At 40.3% G+C, this 19844-nt stretch overlaps 1 protein-coding gene across 18 annotated transcripts in view; it reads right to left on the bottom strand.

The window, feature by feature from the left end:
• Window positions 1-19844, bottom strand: part of TRPM3 (transient receptor potential cation channel subfamily M member 3) — a 605449-nt gene that overhangs the window by 291269 nt on the left and 294336 nt on the right. For all 18 annotated transcript variants that reach the window (XM_064361657.1, XM_064361664.1, XM_064361658.1 and 15 more), the window contains exon 6: window positions 8908-9079. In XM_064361657.1, the coding sequence (XP_064217727.1) occupies window positions 8908-9079 (172 nt within the window). The remainder of the gene's footprint in view (window positions 1-8907; window positions 9080-19844) is intronic.

Genomic DNA, 19844 nt, shown 5'->3' with positions numbered 1-19844 from the left:
ATTTTATGAATCCTGCAATCCTTTCTGCTACTTGTTTACTTAGAAATGCTAAGCCCATTTTAATTGGCTGATTTAGAGAAGAGTACTGTAGGTGGCTTCATCAGATGAGGCCACACTCAAATGTCAGATATTACTCTGGGGTAAAGGAAAAAACAGAGCTTCAAATTCTCTTTAAAGCAAACTTTGAAAGTAGCAAAAACACTTGTTACGGAAATCTAAACCTACCCAGACACTCCATCAATTAATACTGGAAAATAGGTATATCTAAAAGGTCTGCCATGGGGAAATAATACCTTAGACTAGATTACGTGTGACATAAATTTCCCTTTCAAGTAGGGAGATAACAAAGTCAGAAAAATTCTAGCCTCATAATGAAATTTCCTACACCCAAGGTTGATGTTCACAATATAATTAGATGCACAATCCAAATAAAGTTTCCATTCTGCCTAACCTAAAATATCATAGGATATTCGTATTTAAATATCATTCAAATACAAAGGAATAACACTTTCATCAAACGGAGGCTGAAGAGAGCTAGATTTCTGTCTTCTCCTTCTAATGTTTTTGAATAAAATGATAAATTACAAGAAAAAAATCTGATATTGACTCAAATCTAATTTTTCTTTTTTTGAGACGGAGTTTTGCTCTTGTTGCCCAGACTGGAGTGCAATGGCCCAATCTTGGCTCACCACAACCTCCGCCTCCTGGGTTCAAGTGATTCTCTTGCCTCAGCCTCCCGAGTAGCTGGGATTACTGGCATGTGCCACCACGGCCGGCTAATTTTGTATTTTTAGTAGACACAGGGTTTCTCTATGTTGATCAGGTTGGTCTTGAACTCCTGACTTCAGGTGATCCAACCGCCTCAGCCTCCCAGAGTGCTAGGATACAGGTGTAAGCCACTGTGCCCAGCCCAAATCTAATTTTTAAAGATACATTCTGGGTCAATTCATATTCTGCTCAAGTTCCTACACCTCCAACAAGTAGAGCATACTCAACAATCCTAATGCCATTTATGACTACTCTAAGATACTGATACAGCTTGGATTTTTAAAGAAAGCTTAAATTTTCTCTATTATTCTCTGTTTACTGAGGCAGGTGGGACAGCTACAGTTTAGAATATATTTCTCTTTGCTGCAGTGACAAAGAAATTAAATTACTCTGTAACAAATAATAGAGGCATTGTTATATGTAGCAGAATACAATTTTAAGCCTCCAGTTTTCCCTTTGGACCTTTCTGTAACTAAAGAGGGTATAAGACTTCTATTTAACAAGCAGAGCCAGGTTATGATTTGTTATAAGACTTTTTTTTTTGAAACAGAGTCTTGCTCTTGTCACCCAGGTTGGAATGCAATGGTGAATTCCTGACCTCAGGTGATCCGTCCACCTTGGCCTCCCAAAGTGCTGGGATTACAGGCAGGAGCCACTGTGCTGGGCCTGTTATAAGACGTTATGATGAACACCTTGGGCTCTGCTGTGTTGGCTTTTGTTGGCTCTTGCTTTGCTCTTGTCTGAACCTATGGCCGTGGGGCTGTGTAGACATGGCATATGGCACTGAACCACCAAGAGGGCGGGAAGGGAATCGGTGTTTTTGGCAGAATCACGTGTCGACTCCTTTAATCACAACGCCGTGAGGAATTGTTACCCCTAGTTTACAGATGTAGAAACAAAGTCAAATACAATAACTTGCCCAAGGTCACAGAGCCGTGATGATCTCAACTCCCAGGCTACATGCCACTATTATCTTATGCCACTGGCAACAGGCAAAGACTTCCTCTTCTCCCAAAAGTTACACTCTTCTCTTTAAACCCTTAAAAGAAAGTCACAGTTGCTGAAGATTTTTCTGATCTTTAATTCTAAGAAATGCAATGAATTCTTAAAATTTAATGAATTTAAAAGAATTCATTTTGAATAGTTTTTGGCTAGCTGAAAGCAGAATTTCTAACAGCAAAGATGATTGTTAAATCTTTAAGATAAATTTCAGCATACAATAGTATATTTCTTAATTTTTATTTTTTGAAAGAATTGTTAAATAAGTCTTAGACCAATATTTGCCATGATGCTGTTACCAAGTTAAGAAATATTTTTAAGACCTAGTGTATGTGTGGCCAATGTAGGTTTAAAAAATGCTTTTGTACTGAAATATTTATAAATAAAATGATATGCTGTCTGGATTTCCTTCAAAATTATTCAGAGGAGGAAGTAGGAGGGTGTACGAATAGAGCAAACAAGATTGGGCCAAGGGCTGATAAATGTAGAGGCTGCATGATAGCTATAGGGTGGTTATAATGATGTTCTTTAATAATAACAATTTTATAACATATATGCTTCGAGTTTTAAATTCTTATGGGGATACATAGATGCTACTTTCTGGAATAGTCTTTCAGCTAACACACGTTTACTGAGCAACTGCTATGTTTCCAGCAATATATTAAGTTGGTTCAATGTATGTAAATATCTGAACAGTAAAATAAATATTAAAAATTATTTATTATGAACCTGTTTACTTACTCTAAAGGTGTGGGTCTCTTTTGGTAATTTACTTAACCATCTCTCTGTACATCAATCTAATCTTTTAGACTAATGATTTTATGTTCTTTTAAATGTCAGGTGTGTCTTGTTCATTCATAGACACTAATGATACTTTTGGGATATGGATGTCTTTCTCTTGTCTCTCCATCTCTCTTTCTCACTTGCCAGGCAAAATCCCAGATTGATGCCTATTCTACCACTGCAGCTGAACATGGCTAAAAAATAACCATACAACTCTGATGATTCGTGCTGCTTTAAATTTACAGCCACAAATACCAACTGTGCTGCATGAGAACCCTACATTTTCCTAGTCTGTTCCTTCGCTCAGTCTCTAAACTGACTGTAGTTGTTTTCTGTCCCTAATCTTCAACACCTTCTCCTCTTCCACACTCCTAGCCAATAACCTCTTGTATTATTTAATATAGATACAGAAGCTATGTTTAGAGAATCACCTTATCTTTCCACCAGAAAGTGGCCCATCCTACCCACATCTGTGCCCATAATACTCTGCTTTTCCTCCTATTCTTCATTTGTGCATGTTCTTTATTTATGCCTGGAACCGCTTCTCAAAAACTTTGTACAAATTCCCTAGAGACTGGCCCTCGGCCCCTATTTTTTCTGTAAACACTTACTCCTTAGGGGCTTTCACGTAGTCCCATTGTTTTAGGGATATACTGGTGTCTCGAAGGATGACCGTGCATCACCCTGGAGGTGTCTATTTCTTACCCTGAATGCTCACTTAAACAGCAAGCCCTCTTGAGCTCTATTTTCAAAATATATCTTAGGACAAAGATTTCATAAAGCCATTTATATGAGGTACCTAAAATAGGTAAATGCATAATGATAGAAAGCAGAAGAGTAGCTACTAGGGGTTGGGGAGAGGGAGTAATGGATAATGGGGAGTTAGTGTTTAATGTGGTGATGGTTCCACAAAAACAATGTGAATATATTTAATGCCACTGAATTATACACTTAAAATTCATTAAAATGGCAAATTCTAGGTTATGTATATTTATTTTACCACAATTTGAAAACCAAGAAATCTTTCTCCTGTGTGTGTGTGTGTGTGTGTGTGTGTGTGGGGTATGTGTGTGGTGTGTGTGTGTGGTGTGTGTGTGTGTGGTGTGTGTGTGGTGTGTGTGTGTGGTGTGGTGTGTGTGGTGTGTGTGTGGTGTGGTGTGTGTGTGGTGTGTGTGTGGTGTGTGTGGTGTGTGTGTGGTGTGTGTGTGTGGTGTGTGTGGTGTGTGTGTGTGGCGTGTGTGTGGCGTGTGTGGCGTGTGTGGCGTGTGTGTGGCGTGTGTGTGGCGTGTGTGTGGCGTGGTGTGTGTGTGGTGTGTGTGGTGTGTGTGTGGCGTGTGTGGCATGTGTGTGGCGTGTGTGTGTGGCGTGTGTGTGGCATGTGTGGCGTGTGTGTGTGGCGTGTGTGTGGTGTGTGTGTGTGGCGTGTGTGTGGCGTGTGTGTGTGGTGTGTGTGTGTGGTGTGTGTGTGTGGCGTGTGTGTGTGGTGTGTATGTGTGGTGTGTGTGTGTGGTGTGTGGTATGTGTGTGTGTGGTGTGTGTGTGTGTGTGTGTGTGTGTGTCTGTTCCCCAAAGTAAGTCCCCTGGTATCTGGGCCTGTGTCTGTCTCCTACTTTGTACCGCAGACCTCTCCCTGACTGGGTCCTTGCTTGTCCATGCGCCCACATGTCACTACCTGCCATGATAATCTAGCAAAGGCCTGGTGTGTTCACGAATGGGATGTGATGTGATGTGTCCCTGACAATGTACCCCAAAACTAGCATCTGATGGTGGCTTTTCCAGCATCTCTGGCATCCTGACCATCTGCCATATCTACTCTTCAGCTCCATACTGCTGGACTCTGCTCCTCATGGAGGCTATGCTGCTGTCCATGAGCCTCCCTGGGCTCCCCTGCAGTGCCACACACACACACACACACACACACACACACACAATCCTACCATTTTCTATGACCTTCACTGCTGCCATTCTTATTCAAACCAGTTATCTCTCACCTGCATTATTGCAACAGCCCCCGAAGGCATTTCCTTGTTTTTAATCTTGCTCTCTATCTCAGTCTTATCTTTACGCGCAATAGCAGAGTGATGTTTTAAAAAGGGCGATCCTGTAATGTCCCAGATCCAATCTTGGTTAGAATAAGCTCCAACTCTTTACCAAGCTTTCCCCGCTCCTCACTGAACCCCTGGTGGCTTAGTTCCTGCTTTCAATCTCCACAGAATGCTCTTTCACAGCTGGTCGCTCACTTCATTCAGGTTGTTGCATAAATGATATCCCCTCAGAGAGGCCATTCCTGATCACCTAATAGAAACTATCTTCCCAATACACATGATGCACATATGTGCCTGCACACAGGTGCACAGATATATGCCTTACTCTGCTTTCATTTTCCTGAAAGTACTTTTTAAAAACTATCAGACACCACACAGTTAGTTGCTTTCTTACTTATTACTCTGGTCCCCCCCTTGACGTCAACTCAACGAACTGTTCATTGCTGCTTTTCTAGACCTTAACCATGACTGGTACTTAGTAGGAATTCAGTAAGTATTTATTCACTAAAGAAATGATTGAAATTGTTCCTTGCATATTAAATCTGAAGTTTAAAAAATTGCAGATGGAAGAGCACTGTGAGGCAGGTAACTGCTCATGTCCGAAAGACTTCTCTTTTATAAACAGCCAATCATGATGCTTCAGTCCTGACCGTTGGCTATAGCAGTGCATGGGGGAAGACAGACAATGGAAGTCAGAGTGGGGAGAAAAAGGTCAAACACTGGTGCCTGGAATATGTTATCAGTGATCACTGTCATGCTGATGAAAAAGTGTTTATGAGTCTTTGGAACAGGATTCACTTAATGCTTAGGGGAAATATTCTTCAGAAGATTATACCAGTTATGTAAGAAAACAGACTTGTTGATAGGATACTACAGTACCCAAGTCACCCCTAAGTGATGAGGAGGTATGGCAGTTTAGTGAGTAAAATGCTCAGGGGGTTTAGACCTCCCAGGGGCCATCCTGCGTGTTAGGGGTGGTAGACACTGTTATTGTGGCATAGCGTTTCCTTTTCAGGAAACTGAGTTCCACATTTGTATTTTAGATTTCCTAAACTTCTGAAGCAGGAAATGAAAAAGTAAATGGAAGTTTTAAGATAAACTTATAGAATAAAATTTTATTTTAAGACGAAGTCTAGGCCTGTCGCCCAGGCTGGAGTGCAATGGCGTGATCTCGGCTCACTGCAAACTCTGCCTCCCCAGTTCAAACAATTCTCCTGCCTCAGCTTCCCAAATAGCTGGGATTACAGGTACCCACCACCAAGCCCAGCTTATTTTTGTATTTTTAGTAGAGACAGGATTTCACCATGTTGGCCAGGCTGGTTTCAAACTCCTGACCTCGTGATCCACCCACCTCGGCCTCCCAAAGTGCTGGGAATACAGGCGTGAGCCACTGCGCCCAGCCATAAAATTTCATTTTTAAAAGGAAGAACCACAAAGTGTCCAGGTTAGAAAGTAGATTTGCTGTTCCAAATTGCTGACTGAGGATTGCATTAAGGGCTTGTATTCTTCTGCCGTTTTTCATGTTAAGACTAGGTCCACTTTTTGCCTGTCTTTGTGTGTTTGCCAGTGCTGTTCTGGAGGCTTTTGTGTTCTCAGTGAGCATTTTTTTGTTGATAACTGAATGAAGACCTCAAAGGTCTTGCTTTATGTACTTCAAAGAGCCTGGGTCACTCCCTACCCTTTAAGGAGCTTGCCTCTCTGCCCCACTTTGGGGGCTGAATACAGTAATGAGGGAAGTTGACCTAATGACTTACGAGTCACTCACTTGTAGGGCGATCCATTATCTCAGTTTGCCTAGACTGAGGGGGCCCTGGGATTTGGGACTTTCACTGCTAAACCTAAGAAAGTCCCAGGCAAACCGGGACAAGTTGGTCACCCAACCATTATTAAGTTCAGGGGTAGACTGCTATAGGAGCTAACTCTTGACATTCGCTAAGCTCATGCACAAATTCCTTACCTTAGGTCTTTTCACTTCCTATGACTTCAGGATTTCTCTTGGGCTTCTATAACTCTCCTCTTACCATTTAATTATTAATATATTCACTGGAAGAGGAGGCTGTGGGCTTCTATGCAGCCACAAACACAGTCTCAAAAGTAAGTCCTGTGGTACCTGGATCTGTGCCTCTCCCCTCCTTCGAACTCTAGACTCCTGATGGGTTCCTGCTTGTCAATGTGCCCATGTGCCACTACCTGCCTTGATAATCTAGCAAAGGTCTGATGTTTCCATAAATGGAATGTGATGTGTCCCTGATGATCTACCCAAGGACTAGTGTCTGGTGGTAACTCCTCCAGCATTCCGGACACGCTGACCATCTGCCATGGCCTGCTCCTCAGCTCTGTGCTGCTGACCTCTGCTCCTCAGGGAGGCCAGACCACTGTCCACGAGCCTCGCTGGGGCTCCTCATGCATACATGCAGTAGTTCTGCCACTTCTGAAGAAAGGCACTTCTCCAGGCATGTACGTTGCAAAAGGGTGCTCCCTCTGGGAATGGTCAATTAGAAAAAGGCACCCCTTTCCTCTAAGGCATTCTGGAAGGCACAAGGCTTGACTAAAACCTCGGCTCTGGCTGGGTTTTAACTCCAGCTTCCATTCTCTTTGCTGGGTGCATAACTTACACAAATATATACCTAGGTCTGCTCCCCAACACTACTGGCTAACCGGTCCTGCCACCACCAGGGCCTGCCACAATGACATGCTTTGCCTGTGTGGACCAATTTTGTCTCATTACCGAGTACTGAACTTGACACTGAATTTACTCCTTGCTCTCATCCTCTTCAGCTTCCAGCTCAGTCCTGTTTAAGCTCTCATTCTTAACCTGATGCTGTAAAAAAAGTTATACTGTAGCTTACAAAACCCTAAATAGATAACACTGATTCTATAACATTTGCCCATTCTATCAAGTACTGTAACGGAACTCAGTTTTGGTATTTACAGCAACACCTACCACCCACTGAGCACAGTGCTGTGTTACATTTGATCTCTGCTGGTCTCTGTATAGTTTCTAGTCTTCTCTACTCTTTTTGTTTACAGAAGATGTTCACCTTGGGATAATACTTGTGTTTCTTCTTTCCAAAGATAGTTGGGGAATGAAATTTCCTAAAATAATTTTTATTTCAGACCTAGGCCAAAATTCTTATTATTCCAGATTTCAATGTGAAAAATATGAAACCACGAAACGTGACTGCTTAAACAGTAGCAGTTCCTAAAAGGTGGAACCAGAAAAGAGCGTGTAGGAAGGAGAAGCTGTGGTCTGATAGGTCTAACATCCCAGTTTTTGGAGGAAGGTGGCTATGGTAATGAAGACCCATTTGGGGCAGGTGCAGAGAAATCTAGAGAAGAGAAAAGTGATTTGGACAAGTTGAATAACAGTACACGGAACCTCTGAAAACTCATCTAGCCAAAGGGAATCTTTTGTTCTTTGGAATTGTAGGCTTTGGAATTTTAAAATCTCATAGTTTCCCAGATGGGACATCTAATTACCACAAAGTTTGAGCTTGCTATGCAGCCTCATCTGTTACTTTATAAAAGCAAATTGAATTTTATTTTGTGAGGTGGGGCAGTAGACTGTTTTCATACCTAAATCACATTTAAATGCAAGCCACTTAGTGATCTGGGGAGCATAACTGTTTTGATGATGATACCTTTCACAGTTAAAACAATTGTCTACCCAATACATTCATCAAATAAAGATACTTATGTGCTTAAGAGATAATACTAGTGTTAACTATGTACTGTGTGGTTCACATATACATCTATCTATATCTAAATCCATATGTATATAGAGACAATGAATACATAGTTAAAATTGAGACAATTAAAATTTCATGAAGATAGTTTCACACGATGCTTTAGCTTAGAGAGTGAATGTTCAATTTCTTTGAAATGCCTTTGCACAGCCAGATTAGTGCCAAGATCAAAATGTGATTCTTCTGCTTTTCTGTTTAGCCACCAAAAAAAGCTTAATAAATAGAAACATTTTCTCTAGGGCACCTTTTCTCCTTACGGTACCATGCAGATGATGAAGACAAAGTGTGAAGAGAGAGCTTATCTGCATTTACACACCCCAGACGGAGTTGAATTTTTCACACATGATACATAAGCTGGAGTCACTAATTGTGTAATCACTTCTTAGGCCTCTAATTGTTCTTCTCTGGGTGGCTTCCTCTCATGCTACTCTCTGGCCCAGTAGAAATAATGGTTTGTGTTTAAAACTTGCTCCAGTTTTTATTACATTGCTGCATGGTGTACTTAAAGTTACTCACTTTCAGCATACTTCCTACGAGGCATGCCAGTGGGAACAACTGCTACTTACTTGTGTTTATCTTCTGGAGTGAAATATGCTTTTCCAGTTGTCTCCGAAGTTTCACCTCTGCTCCATATTTTCCAGTGGTCCCGTTGTCAGCCAGAATGAAGTGGGAATGCATGCTGTTGAGAACAGTGAGCTTGCTCATGGGATTGGACATGGTCTGGTATGGCCGGACAACCTGCAGGTATTCAACGGAAGAGGCAGAAGTCAGAAAAAAAAAGAACACAAGATATGAAAAGGAGAATTAGACAGAGGAACGAGAGAAAGAAAGAACATCAGTTCTGTGGTACAGGGAAAGTATAGTCTACACCTTTTTAGTATTGCTTTGGGTAGAGGCAAGATTTATGGCAAAAGTTTTACTGAAAGCAAGACTGTGCTTAAAAGTGTATTTATTTAATTACTGAAATCATGCAGAAAATAGAGGTGGTACTCATTGTATTAAAAAAAAACTGGCATGCCAATGATTGTTTCATTTTGAAATCAATCTTGTATCTGCTAATGATCCCAAAATGATTTTAAAATCTAGTTATTTTGTTTTTTTTTCCTTCTCTGTCATGTCCATACTTTAACAGGCACAACGGAACAATTATAATTCTGGAGATGGTGGCAGGGAAGTAGGAGAAATGTGATCTTTTCTGTCAGTCCCATTCAGTAATTTGAAGGTCTGTTATTTAAAATCAACATTGTTCTTACTAGATAACTTATTTAGATGGAAATCTTGACTATAAAATAATTGTCTCATGAGACAGATATGAATCAGGCCCCAAATGATCAACTCTGTCTCATTCTACCTTTTTTGTTGTTATTTTAATTTCATGGTGAATTACACTACTTAAAATAGAGCCATTTCAGTGTGGTCTTTCTGATTTTTTTGTATAAAAAGAACAGCAATACCTATTGTGAGCTAGTTGCTTTGTATACATTATCTACATTCCTTGCAATGATCCTGCAAAGTAGATGCTGTTGTGTTCATTTTGTAGGTGAAGAAACCAAGAAATGGAGAGGTAAAGTACGTTTTTGAGAGTCTACCAGACACACAATCAGAATTCATACCCAGGTCGGCCTGAATCCAAAATCTACGCTTATTTTCCTTTCCCACACTGATCAGACTCAATGGAAATGTAAGATGATGGGTTGGAAATCTACTCCTAAAATATTTAGGTAAGAACTTCACTCAAGACTATGGGAAGAGAATATTCAACAGGGTAATTGTTACACGGTCTCAGTACAGCTATCACTGTACTGAATCATAAAAATTGACAGGACAGAAATACGACTGAATTTTTATTTTTGTGCCTTTGTGCAGTGTGTACATTAATTATAGGGTCGAGATGCTCTTGTTCTTTTTCAGTATGTAATAGCTCACTATAAAAAGCTGTAGTAAGATTGAGTGGTTTGTTAAAGGAATTACAAAATGATTTATAAGGGCAGTCTGCAATAGTGAAGAACTCATGTGAGTCATTTTTTTAGACCTTGATACTGATTCAAAATCCCACATTTCTATGTGCCTGGCAAATAAAATGTACTCAATAAATAGTGAATGAATGAATAGGCAAACTCAAGACAGATATGCTTTTGTTCGAAAAGCTTTTCTTTTCTGAATTGTTTGAGAATTGATCTAATTTAAATGTAAAATGCATATATAATTCTGAGCTTCTGAAACAGCCTACAGTCCTACTAACATATACAATTTTTTGTTAATGTAGCATTAATTCAATGTAGTATTACTATAATGTTAATCTGTTAATGCAGCATTAATATAAGGTTAATTCACAGCTTCATTTTAGTTGGCTCTTATTGATAAAAGAAGTCTATAACTTTCTGATGATTGTCTCTAGTCGTTGCATGGAGCAGCAATCAGTTACTCCTCTGTTTAGATGATTGCGTAAGAGTCCCCCCAAACACAGAGACAGTGGTTTGCTAACCCATCTTGAGCTCCTTATCACTGGAAGAGTAGGTTGCTTGTGGTTAAAATTCCCATTTTGCCGCTACTTGTTGTTGATCATAAAACATTAATTCTACTGCAGAGTGCAAAGTAATAAATATTAACGCTTTATTGAAAGAGGCTCAGCAGAAAGACTCTCCTGTTCTTAAAGTGTCTCTGCTTGTGCTTGTCGACAAAAGAAAAAGCTTTAGTTACAGTTCTCTCTTTCCTAACAGCAGTTCCCGCAAGACTCCTTGAGAAGGAGGGGTAAGACGCAAGCAGTCTGTGAGAGGCAGGGGACGGCGGGTTTTCTACAGGTTAAACTGTGTGTAATAGTGAACGCCAGACATTTGTGCTGGCTGAGACATAAGCCTATGTTTTTTAATTCCTATGAACCTATTTAAGTACTATCAGTGAAAGTGAAATTTTCAGATGAATAAAGGAATGAAAATAATTCTCAGCCAAGCTGATGTATTTCCCACAATCTAAGAATAAAAGAAGAAAATTAAATAATTCAACTATGTTCTATACACAGTATCCGTATTCTAAGGACATAGGTGCTCCCGTTTTCTGACTTTCGACCTTCTTTTCTTGTGAAACATAGCTCAGCGGCTCTTTGGAAATACTGCACATCTGAACTGGTCATGGCAAAAGGGTCAAATTTACAGTTTCACTCATGAATTTAAATTTTTTCATCTCACTGATCCCCATTTCTTTTGATCTTATGTGAAAGCAAGTCAAGTGTGGTCATATTTTGGCAGAGAGTTTGTCTGCTGAATAATAAGGGATAAAAACTGAAAAATAAGTAAAATGTGCTAATTTAGTTCTCAGTCATCACTGGAGAAAGATGTGCTGAATTCTGGGATAATTTTGAATATATGAATTGTGGAAATTTGTTTGAATCTCTGTTTTGCTAATGACTGTGTGAATCTGATTCTCACTTTTTTAATCTGTAAAAGGGAAATGATAAAACCACTTACCTCTCGGGGATTAGTTGAGATTATATGTGCAGAGTACCTGGCACTATGCCAAGCTCATAGCAGGCATTCTAGAAATGTTAATTCCTTCTCTGCTCTGCTTTATTTTACCAACTATAAGCTGATTTTCCAGTTGTAAACTAGTGAACAAAATGAAATGATGTGAGACAAATCAGTGACTTTTGTTTTGCTTGAGATAGAAATCAATGTGAGTAAAGAAAAAAAAAATCAGCAGTCTGTTGGCAAAATATGCAAAGTGCTTTTTCTTTGCCATGTCCTCTCGGGCATCTAAGAGGGTGATGGTCTGGAATTATTCGTTGATTAACTGAAAAGTTAGAAATATCTTCCCAAATACCTCAAAGGAATACAATTTGGTCTAACTTGCCTACAAAATCCATTTAACATTCTTCATAGGAAACATACCAGCAATTTATTTTTGTTTGAGTTATAATTTACATATCTACAGAAGATTTGCTGATCTTCCTGTTAGGTTTTCCAAATTAAGAAAACAATGTCTTTTAATAACATGAATACAAATGAATTTTTTCCTCTGAAAAAATTTTGGAAGTCATGCAGCCATTTTCATTGTTAAGAGACTGGAATTGTGTGTGTGTGAACGATTGTGATGTGTTCATAATTCGTAGGGATAGTGGATCACTGTAGCATGTTTCTCAGCCAGGCTTTCCTGAGAAATTCAGTCCTACTGTTCCGCAGCATCCATTGCATATAATGGATCATTTTCTTTCCTGAGAACATAGGATGATCCAGGTTATGTACTATCTTTGGGAGAACTGAGAGAACAGTCACTCAAACAATTTCCTATTTTGCAGTTCAGATAAGAAACCTGAACTAAGAAAGGCTGAATGGTGTCTGAAAGGGCTTCACATCTGGTGAGTTTTTATAACTGGTAAATTCAGTAGTAGGATGGGTGGAAAAACAATAGAATGAATAAGACCTACTATTTGCTAGCACAATGGGGTGACTATAGTCAACAGTAACTTAGTTATATATTTTAAATAACTTAAAGAATGTGATTGGACTATCTGTAACTCAAAGAATAAATGCTTGAGGGGATGGATACTCCATTGTCTAGGATGTGCTTATTTCACAGTGCATGTCTGTATCAAAACATCTTATGGACCCCATAAATATATATACCTACCATGTATCCAAAAAAATTTTGTGTATGTATATCTAGAAGAGAAATTTGCTTAGAAATGGATTTTAGACACTTAGTACTCTCTGAGCATCACGGGCCAGAATACCTGCAAGTAATGACATTTGGCTGTCTTTCTTGTCTCTCAAGAGTTAATGAGAGAATTCTTGCCTCATTAATCCATTGTACAGCTTTTAATACTGGCTGACTGATAAAATTCTGGTTCCAAGGCCTCTGTGTGCTTTGACTTTCAAACAAAGAGGCCCTCTGAAGTGAAGTGGGAGCTGTTTAAGAGGTTAATGGAGGTAAAGGCCTTTTTATAGAAGGCATTAGTAGGGACATCATCATTCCCCGGAAGGGACTGATTCAGAGACACTATGGAACAGCCTTCAGCCATGTGCTGGTGGCAGAGTGCTTCATTTGTATTTTCTGCATGGGCTTAAATCTGTGATTCAGAAGCTAATCTAAGAAACCTGCTTGAATTTTTCTAGCTATTTTTATGCGTTTCTGGTCTCACTCAGAAGTAAGTCAGGAGATGGGTGTTCTAGCTCTAGTTCTTCCAGTTAATAATTTCTAACATCGGGCAAGTCTGTGAATTCATTCATTCATTTGTTTACTTATTAAGCATTTCTTGAGGAAATACAGTGTGTGATAAATATTATGCTGGCTTGAAGAGATACACAATCATGCATCTTGGTAATATCTAACAATAAGTGTTGAAAACAGATTCACTGAAAGAAACTTTTCGGACAATAGTTTTTTCATCTGTAAAGTAGTGGATTTGACTAATTTCTGTTTCCTGGACAGCCTGTGTTAAAAAGCACTTTTGTTCCTCTCAAGTTAACACACAACAGTTACCTTCAATGTGTGTCGGGTCTCTCATGTCCTGGGATCTCTTCCATTTTATGCTGCTTTCTACAATGCGAGTGCAGTGTGATGACCTGGGACTACTTTTCCAAACAGAATTGAATTGGACTAAATCAGGTTTTTGTGCCATCAATCACAGGCCTCTGCAATCCCAAACCTCATTACCTACTGAGTTGTATACCAACACGCTCCAGGCAAGCGGCAGGGTAGGGGATGTGTGGCCCAAACAATCATTCTTTCCCTCCTAAAAGCACCATGATTTTAATTTAGACTGAAAAATGTTAGCATTTATTGATCACTTATTGCATGCCAGGCACTGTGATAGACAATTTCCGAAGAATTAACCCATTTCAGCTTACTTTGTAGGTGGAAGGAACTAAAGGGTCTCAGAGAGGTGAGGTGTCTTGATCAAATTTGCCCCATAATCCCACTCTTTTCTCTAAATCCCACGTTGAGTTTAAGAGGAAAGCCAGAGGACCCAGTCTGATTTTAAATTTATGGAGAATATTAGGGTTGGCTTTGCTGCTGGACATTTTTACCAGTGGCTCAGCTGGGCATGAAAGTCCTTCTGACAGCTCATCAGATTATTTCCAGATGAGTCATCTAGAACTGTATGTTTACAGAGGTCAGGAACGGCACCAGCAGGCAGCAAAACGGGGTTGTGCTTTGGAGAGAGAAACAAAAGGAGTGGGGAGATTCTCTTAGAATCAGGCATCCATTTCTGGGAGGGAAGATGGGATACTGCTGAGAAGTGGGAAGGAACCTCTGTGTCTGAGACAAAGGAACATGGGGACTGAAACTGAGAGAGTAAAATGAAAAAGAGAAAGGCTTGGTATGTCCTCACAATCATAGCGAGGCCTGAGGCAGCAGGGACACTGGCTGGTTATTTCCCATTCAGGCAGCTTGGCTGTAAGTACAGGTATAGAGCATTGAAACCCAGATGCTACCTTTCAGCTCAGCAATTCAAAAAAAAGACCAGCAAACCCAGGGATTCATTTCCAAAGAGTGCCCAGATACATTAGCAGTGTGACTCCCACTAAAATCCATGGGTGGAACAATTATACCTTTCTGCAGCTTTGAAAATGTGTCCCTTAACTTGCACACCGCAGAGAGCAGCACAGTTCTCATTTCATGCTTTTCACACTAATGGACTTGCTCCCAGTCCTGAGGGGAACCCTGTACTATCCAGCTACTGGCAGCAGGAAAGGCTCTTGAGTTCTGAAAGAGGTTACATCCTTTAGAAATTACCATGTAGGAGTGGGGTGATTAAAAATATGTCCAGCAATTCTTTGAAACTCTTTCCTTAGTCCAGGTTGGATTCAGTGACTCACTTCTAAGGGATAGAATAAAACAGAAGTGCTGGTGTATGGCTTCCAAAACTGGGTCATAAAAGGGTTTCTCTTAGCTCTCTCTCAGGTTACTTACTCTGGGGAAGCCAGTGGCATGTGTGAAGACGATAAAGCAGCCCCGTAAAGAGGTCCACGTAGCAAGGAACTCCTGAGTAAGTCATCTTGGAGGAAGATACTGCAGCTAGATCTACACCCTCAGATGATGCAGCCCCAACTGCCATCTTGACTGTGACCTCAAGAGAAAGCTCAGGCCAGAACCACTCAGACAAGCCACTTGCCCATTCCTGACCCTCAGAAACGGTGAGATAATCAGTGTTTGTTGTTTGAGCCTGATATAATTTGAGGGCTTGTCTCCTCCAAATCTCAGGTTGAAATGTAATCTCCAGTGTTGGAGGAGAGGCTTGGCGGGAAGCATTTGGGTCATGGGGGTAAATCCTTTATGAATGACTTGGTGCCCTCCCCATGGTGATTAGGGAGTTCTTGCTCTGTTAGTGTGCGTGAGAGCTCTTCATTTAGAAGAGCCTGACATTCCTCTTGTTCCCTCTCTCGCCATGTGGTGTACCGGCTCCCCCTCTGCCTTCTGCCATGAGTGGAAGCTTCCTGAGGCCCTCACTACGGGCAGGTGCAGGCATTATGTTTCTCTTATAGTCTGCAGAACCCTGAGCCCAATAAACCTCTTTTCTTTATAAACTACCCAGTCTCAGGTAGTCCTTTTATAGCAATGCAAGAATAGACTAATACAAAGCCATTATGTTTGAGGTATTTTTTAACATGACAGTAGATAACCAACATAATAGTGTACTGTGATCCTTCCCTGGGCTCTAATCAGTTCTGGTTTCTGTTCATTGGTGTGACTAACATCGTCCACTCACTTTCCTCACACCTCTGATCCGAATACCATCCCTTCTCCATGTGGCAGATGACCCGACTCCTGCTCCTACATGCTTGCCAGTTGGGTGACGTTAAGCAAGTTATTTATCCTCTGTGTCTCAGTGCCTCCATAGGTACATGGAGAATACTAATAATCACTCCACTGAAGTATTGTAAGGATTAACTGAGACAGAAAACTCATAGAACAATGCAAATATGATAGATCTCAAGTAAGTAAGACCTGTTATTAATGTAGAGAAGTAGTGTTGGTCTCTATACTGCAAAGGATAATGGCTACGAATATGGTCTGGGAAGTTAGGTGGCCTAGGTTTAAATCCCAGAAACATCCTTTACTAGTTATAGAACATTGGACACGTTACTTAATCTTGTTTTTAGTTTTAGCCTCAGTAGAATGAGGGAGGATGATAGTAATACTAAAAATGATGACTTCTGAATGCCACTGTGAGAATTAAATGAATCTCTCTATGTAAAAGTACTTGGAAGGGTGCCAACAGTCAGCTCTACACAACTGTCAATATTATTATAGTTGTTGTTGGGTATCATATTACTTCAGTGATAAACGATAAACCTCCAGGCTAAAACTCCGCCAACATCCTGACACCAGTCCTCCACATGTATACCCTCTCCAGTGACAAGTGTATCCGCAGTTGATCTTGCCTCCCTAGCTCTGGGCCCCACCACCTCACGGCCTTTCTACGAGTTACTCATCATTTAGCACCTCTCTGTCCCTATGTCCCTTTCTACCATCGGCACAGAAACAAATTTCAGTCTCCCTCATCTTAAAGAAAAAGATCCTTCACACTGTGGCTCCCTTTGGCTACCTGGATCTCTCCTCCTCACAGTCAAAACCTTTATGAGGTCTCTGCCAGCTCTGCTTCTCCATTTCTCCCTCCTAAGCCCATTGAAAAGTGCTGCCTTGTCACTATTCCTGTGAAACAGCTTTGACCAGTAATGCCAGTGATATCCGTCTTGATGAAATGGATGGGCACTTCCAGGTCTCTGCCTTCCTCAGCTTCTTGGTAGAACTTGGCATTGCACTTCACACCCTCCTTCGGAAGCACACTCTTCTTTTGGCTTGCCAATTCCCTCTGACTTTGCTTCTACCCCTCAGATATTTCTTTGGTTTCCTTTGCAGGGTGCTTGCCCTCTGCTTGTTCATTAAAAGCTGGAGATCGTGAGGTCCAGGGGTAAGCCCTCCTTTTCCTCATCTGTACACTCTCCCATCCAACACAATGACTTTAATTGCCATGTGTATGAGATATCTTCCAAATCTAAGTGTATAGTCAGATCTTGCTTCTAAACTTCTATCTCAGATACTCACTGGCCTGCCAGATATTTTCATATAGATAGATATCTCAAAGGAACGTCAAAATCAACATGCCCAGATCCAAACTCATCATTGTTCTCACTAGAACCACATTTCCCATGTAAGTGCATGTGACTAAGGCAGTTAGCCCCAAACCTGAGTGTGGTCCATGCTCAGCAAGAATTGGCTCTGTCTGGTAAAATTGTAATGGATTTGGGCAGGTGTCCTTGTCTCCGACCTTTTCCTCACACATCCCCAGATACATCTTATCTAACCTAATCGTACAAATCCAATCAACTCCATGCCAGGGCCACTCCTGCAAAGTTTTCTGAGCTTATAATATGAAGTCATATTTGGCTTGCCTGAGAAATAAGTAACAAATGTACTGACTTGGTAACTATATTAAATTAGCAATCAATTGTATTATTGAACTTGATATTTCCTGGCTTGAAACATAGAGATGGCATCAAAAGAGCACTTTCCAATTAAATATAAGAACTCTTACCGGCTATAAAATTTGGAGAAATAAATCTATAGTGTAGGGAAAATAGAAGACATCATTGAATGTGAAGATAATTTAATAACCAAACAAGATGATGTGTTGTAAATCTACCCAAACACAATTTCTATCCTCAAGTTAAAATGCAAAGTGCTTTGTCTTGTGATTATGTCTGGGATCTTAAATTGGTATGTGTCTTGTTAATCTAGATTTCAGAAGAGACAAATGATCAAGGCTTCAGAAACCATTCAATTACCTGACACAAATCTGGTCAGATTGTTTTCTAAAGTAGGAAATCTAAATTTAAAGTGTGTCATATGAAAATTAGATTTCATTGGAAGTTCTTTCTTGAGGTTATACTGGTCATACTTTCAGAATCAACTAGCCAGGTCAAGATTCTCTAGGAACAAAGAAAGGGGCTCCAGTCATGAATCGAGTCTATCTTTGAGTTCAATTTACAGTCACAAGATATGTGTCAATATCTCAACCAACAACAAAGACAGACTATCACTGAATATATATATATGTATATATATAGTGCAATTATATATACGTATATACGTATATGACACATACATGTATGCACATACACATACATACATATATATATGTATGTATGTGTATTTATAAATATACATATATATGTATATATATAATTGCACTTTAGGTTCTGGGGTACATGTGCAGATTATGCAGGATTGTTGCTTAAGTACATACATGGTAATGTGGTTTGCTGCCTCCATCCCCCCGTCACCTATATCTGGCATTTCTCCCTATGTTATCCCTCCCCAACCTCCCTACCCACCCACTGTCCCTCCTCTAGTCCCCCCACAACAGATCCCAGTGTGTGATCCTCCCCTCCCTGTGTCCATGTGTTCTCATTGTTCAACTGAATATTTTCACTGAACATTTTCTCATATCTTACTTGACATACACAAAACAACTCCCTTCAAAAGTGGGCAAAGGACATGAACAGACATTTTTCAAAAGAAGACATATATGAGGCCAACAAACATACGAAAAAATGCTCATCATCACTGGTCATTAGAGAAATGCAAATCAAAACTACATTGAGATACCATCTCATGCCAGTTAGAATGGTGATCATTAAAAAATCTGGAGACAACAGATGCTGGAGAGGATGTGGAGAAATAGGAACACTTTTACACTGTTGGTGGGAGTGTAAATTAGTTCAACCATTGTGGAAGACAGTGTGGCGATTCCTCAAGGACCTAGAAATAGAAATTCCATTTGACCCAGCAATCCCATTAATGGGTATATATCCAAAGAATTATAAATCGTTCTATTATAAAGACATATGCACACATATGTTCATTGTGGCACTGTTTATAAAGCAAAGACCTGGAACCAACCCAAATGCCCATCGATGATAGACTGGACAAGGAAAATGTGGCACATATACACCACGGAATACTATGCAGCCATCAAAAACGATGAGTTCGCGTCCTTTGTAGGGACATGGATGAATCTGGAAACCATCATTCTCAGCAAACTGACACAAGAACAGAAAATCAAACACCGCATGTTCTCACTCATTGGCAGGTGTTGAACAATGAGAACACATGGACACAGGGAGGGGAGCATCACACACTGGGGTCTGTTGGGGGAGAATAGGGGAGGGACAGCAGTGGGTAGAGAGGTTGGGGAGGGATAACATTGGGAGAAATGCCAGATATAGGTGATGGGGGGATGGAGGCAGCAAACCACATTGCCATGTATGTACCTCTGAAACAATCCTACATGTTCTGCATAGGTACCCCAGAACCTACAGTGCAATAACTATATATATATATAAAGAAAATGGCCATTGGAGACAGTTGGATCTTGGTTCTGATCATTGGTTACTCAACTATAAAAGGGATAAAAGACATACCTTCTAAAGCTAATATATGCAAATACAGAGCAGACTCAAATAAGAGCTCAATAAATTATAATTACTATTATCGTGATTAT

The sequence above is a fragment of the Aotus nancymaae genome, unplaced genomic scaffold (genome assembly GCF_030222135.1).
Source record: "Aotus nancymaae isolate 86718 unplaced genomic scaffold, 86718_ANA_hifiasm-v0.15.2.pri h1tg000041l, whole genome shotgun sequence".
Taxonomy (NCBI): Eukaryota; Metazoa; Chordata; class Mammalia; order Primates; family Aotidae; genus Aotus; species Aotus nancymaae.
The sequence above is the reverse complement of the archived record's forward strand: the minus strand, read 5'-3'. Positions and strand labels throughout refer to the sequence as shown.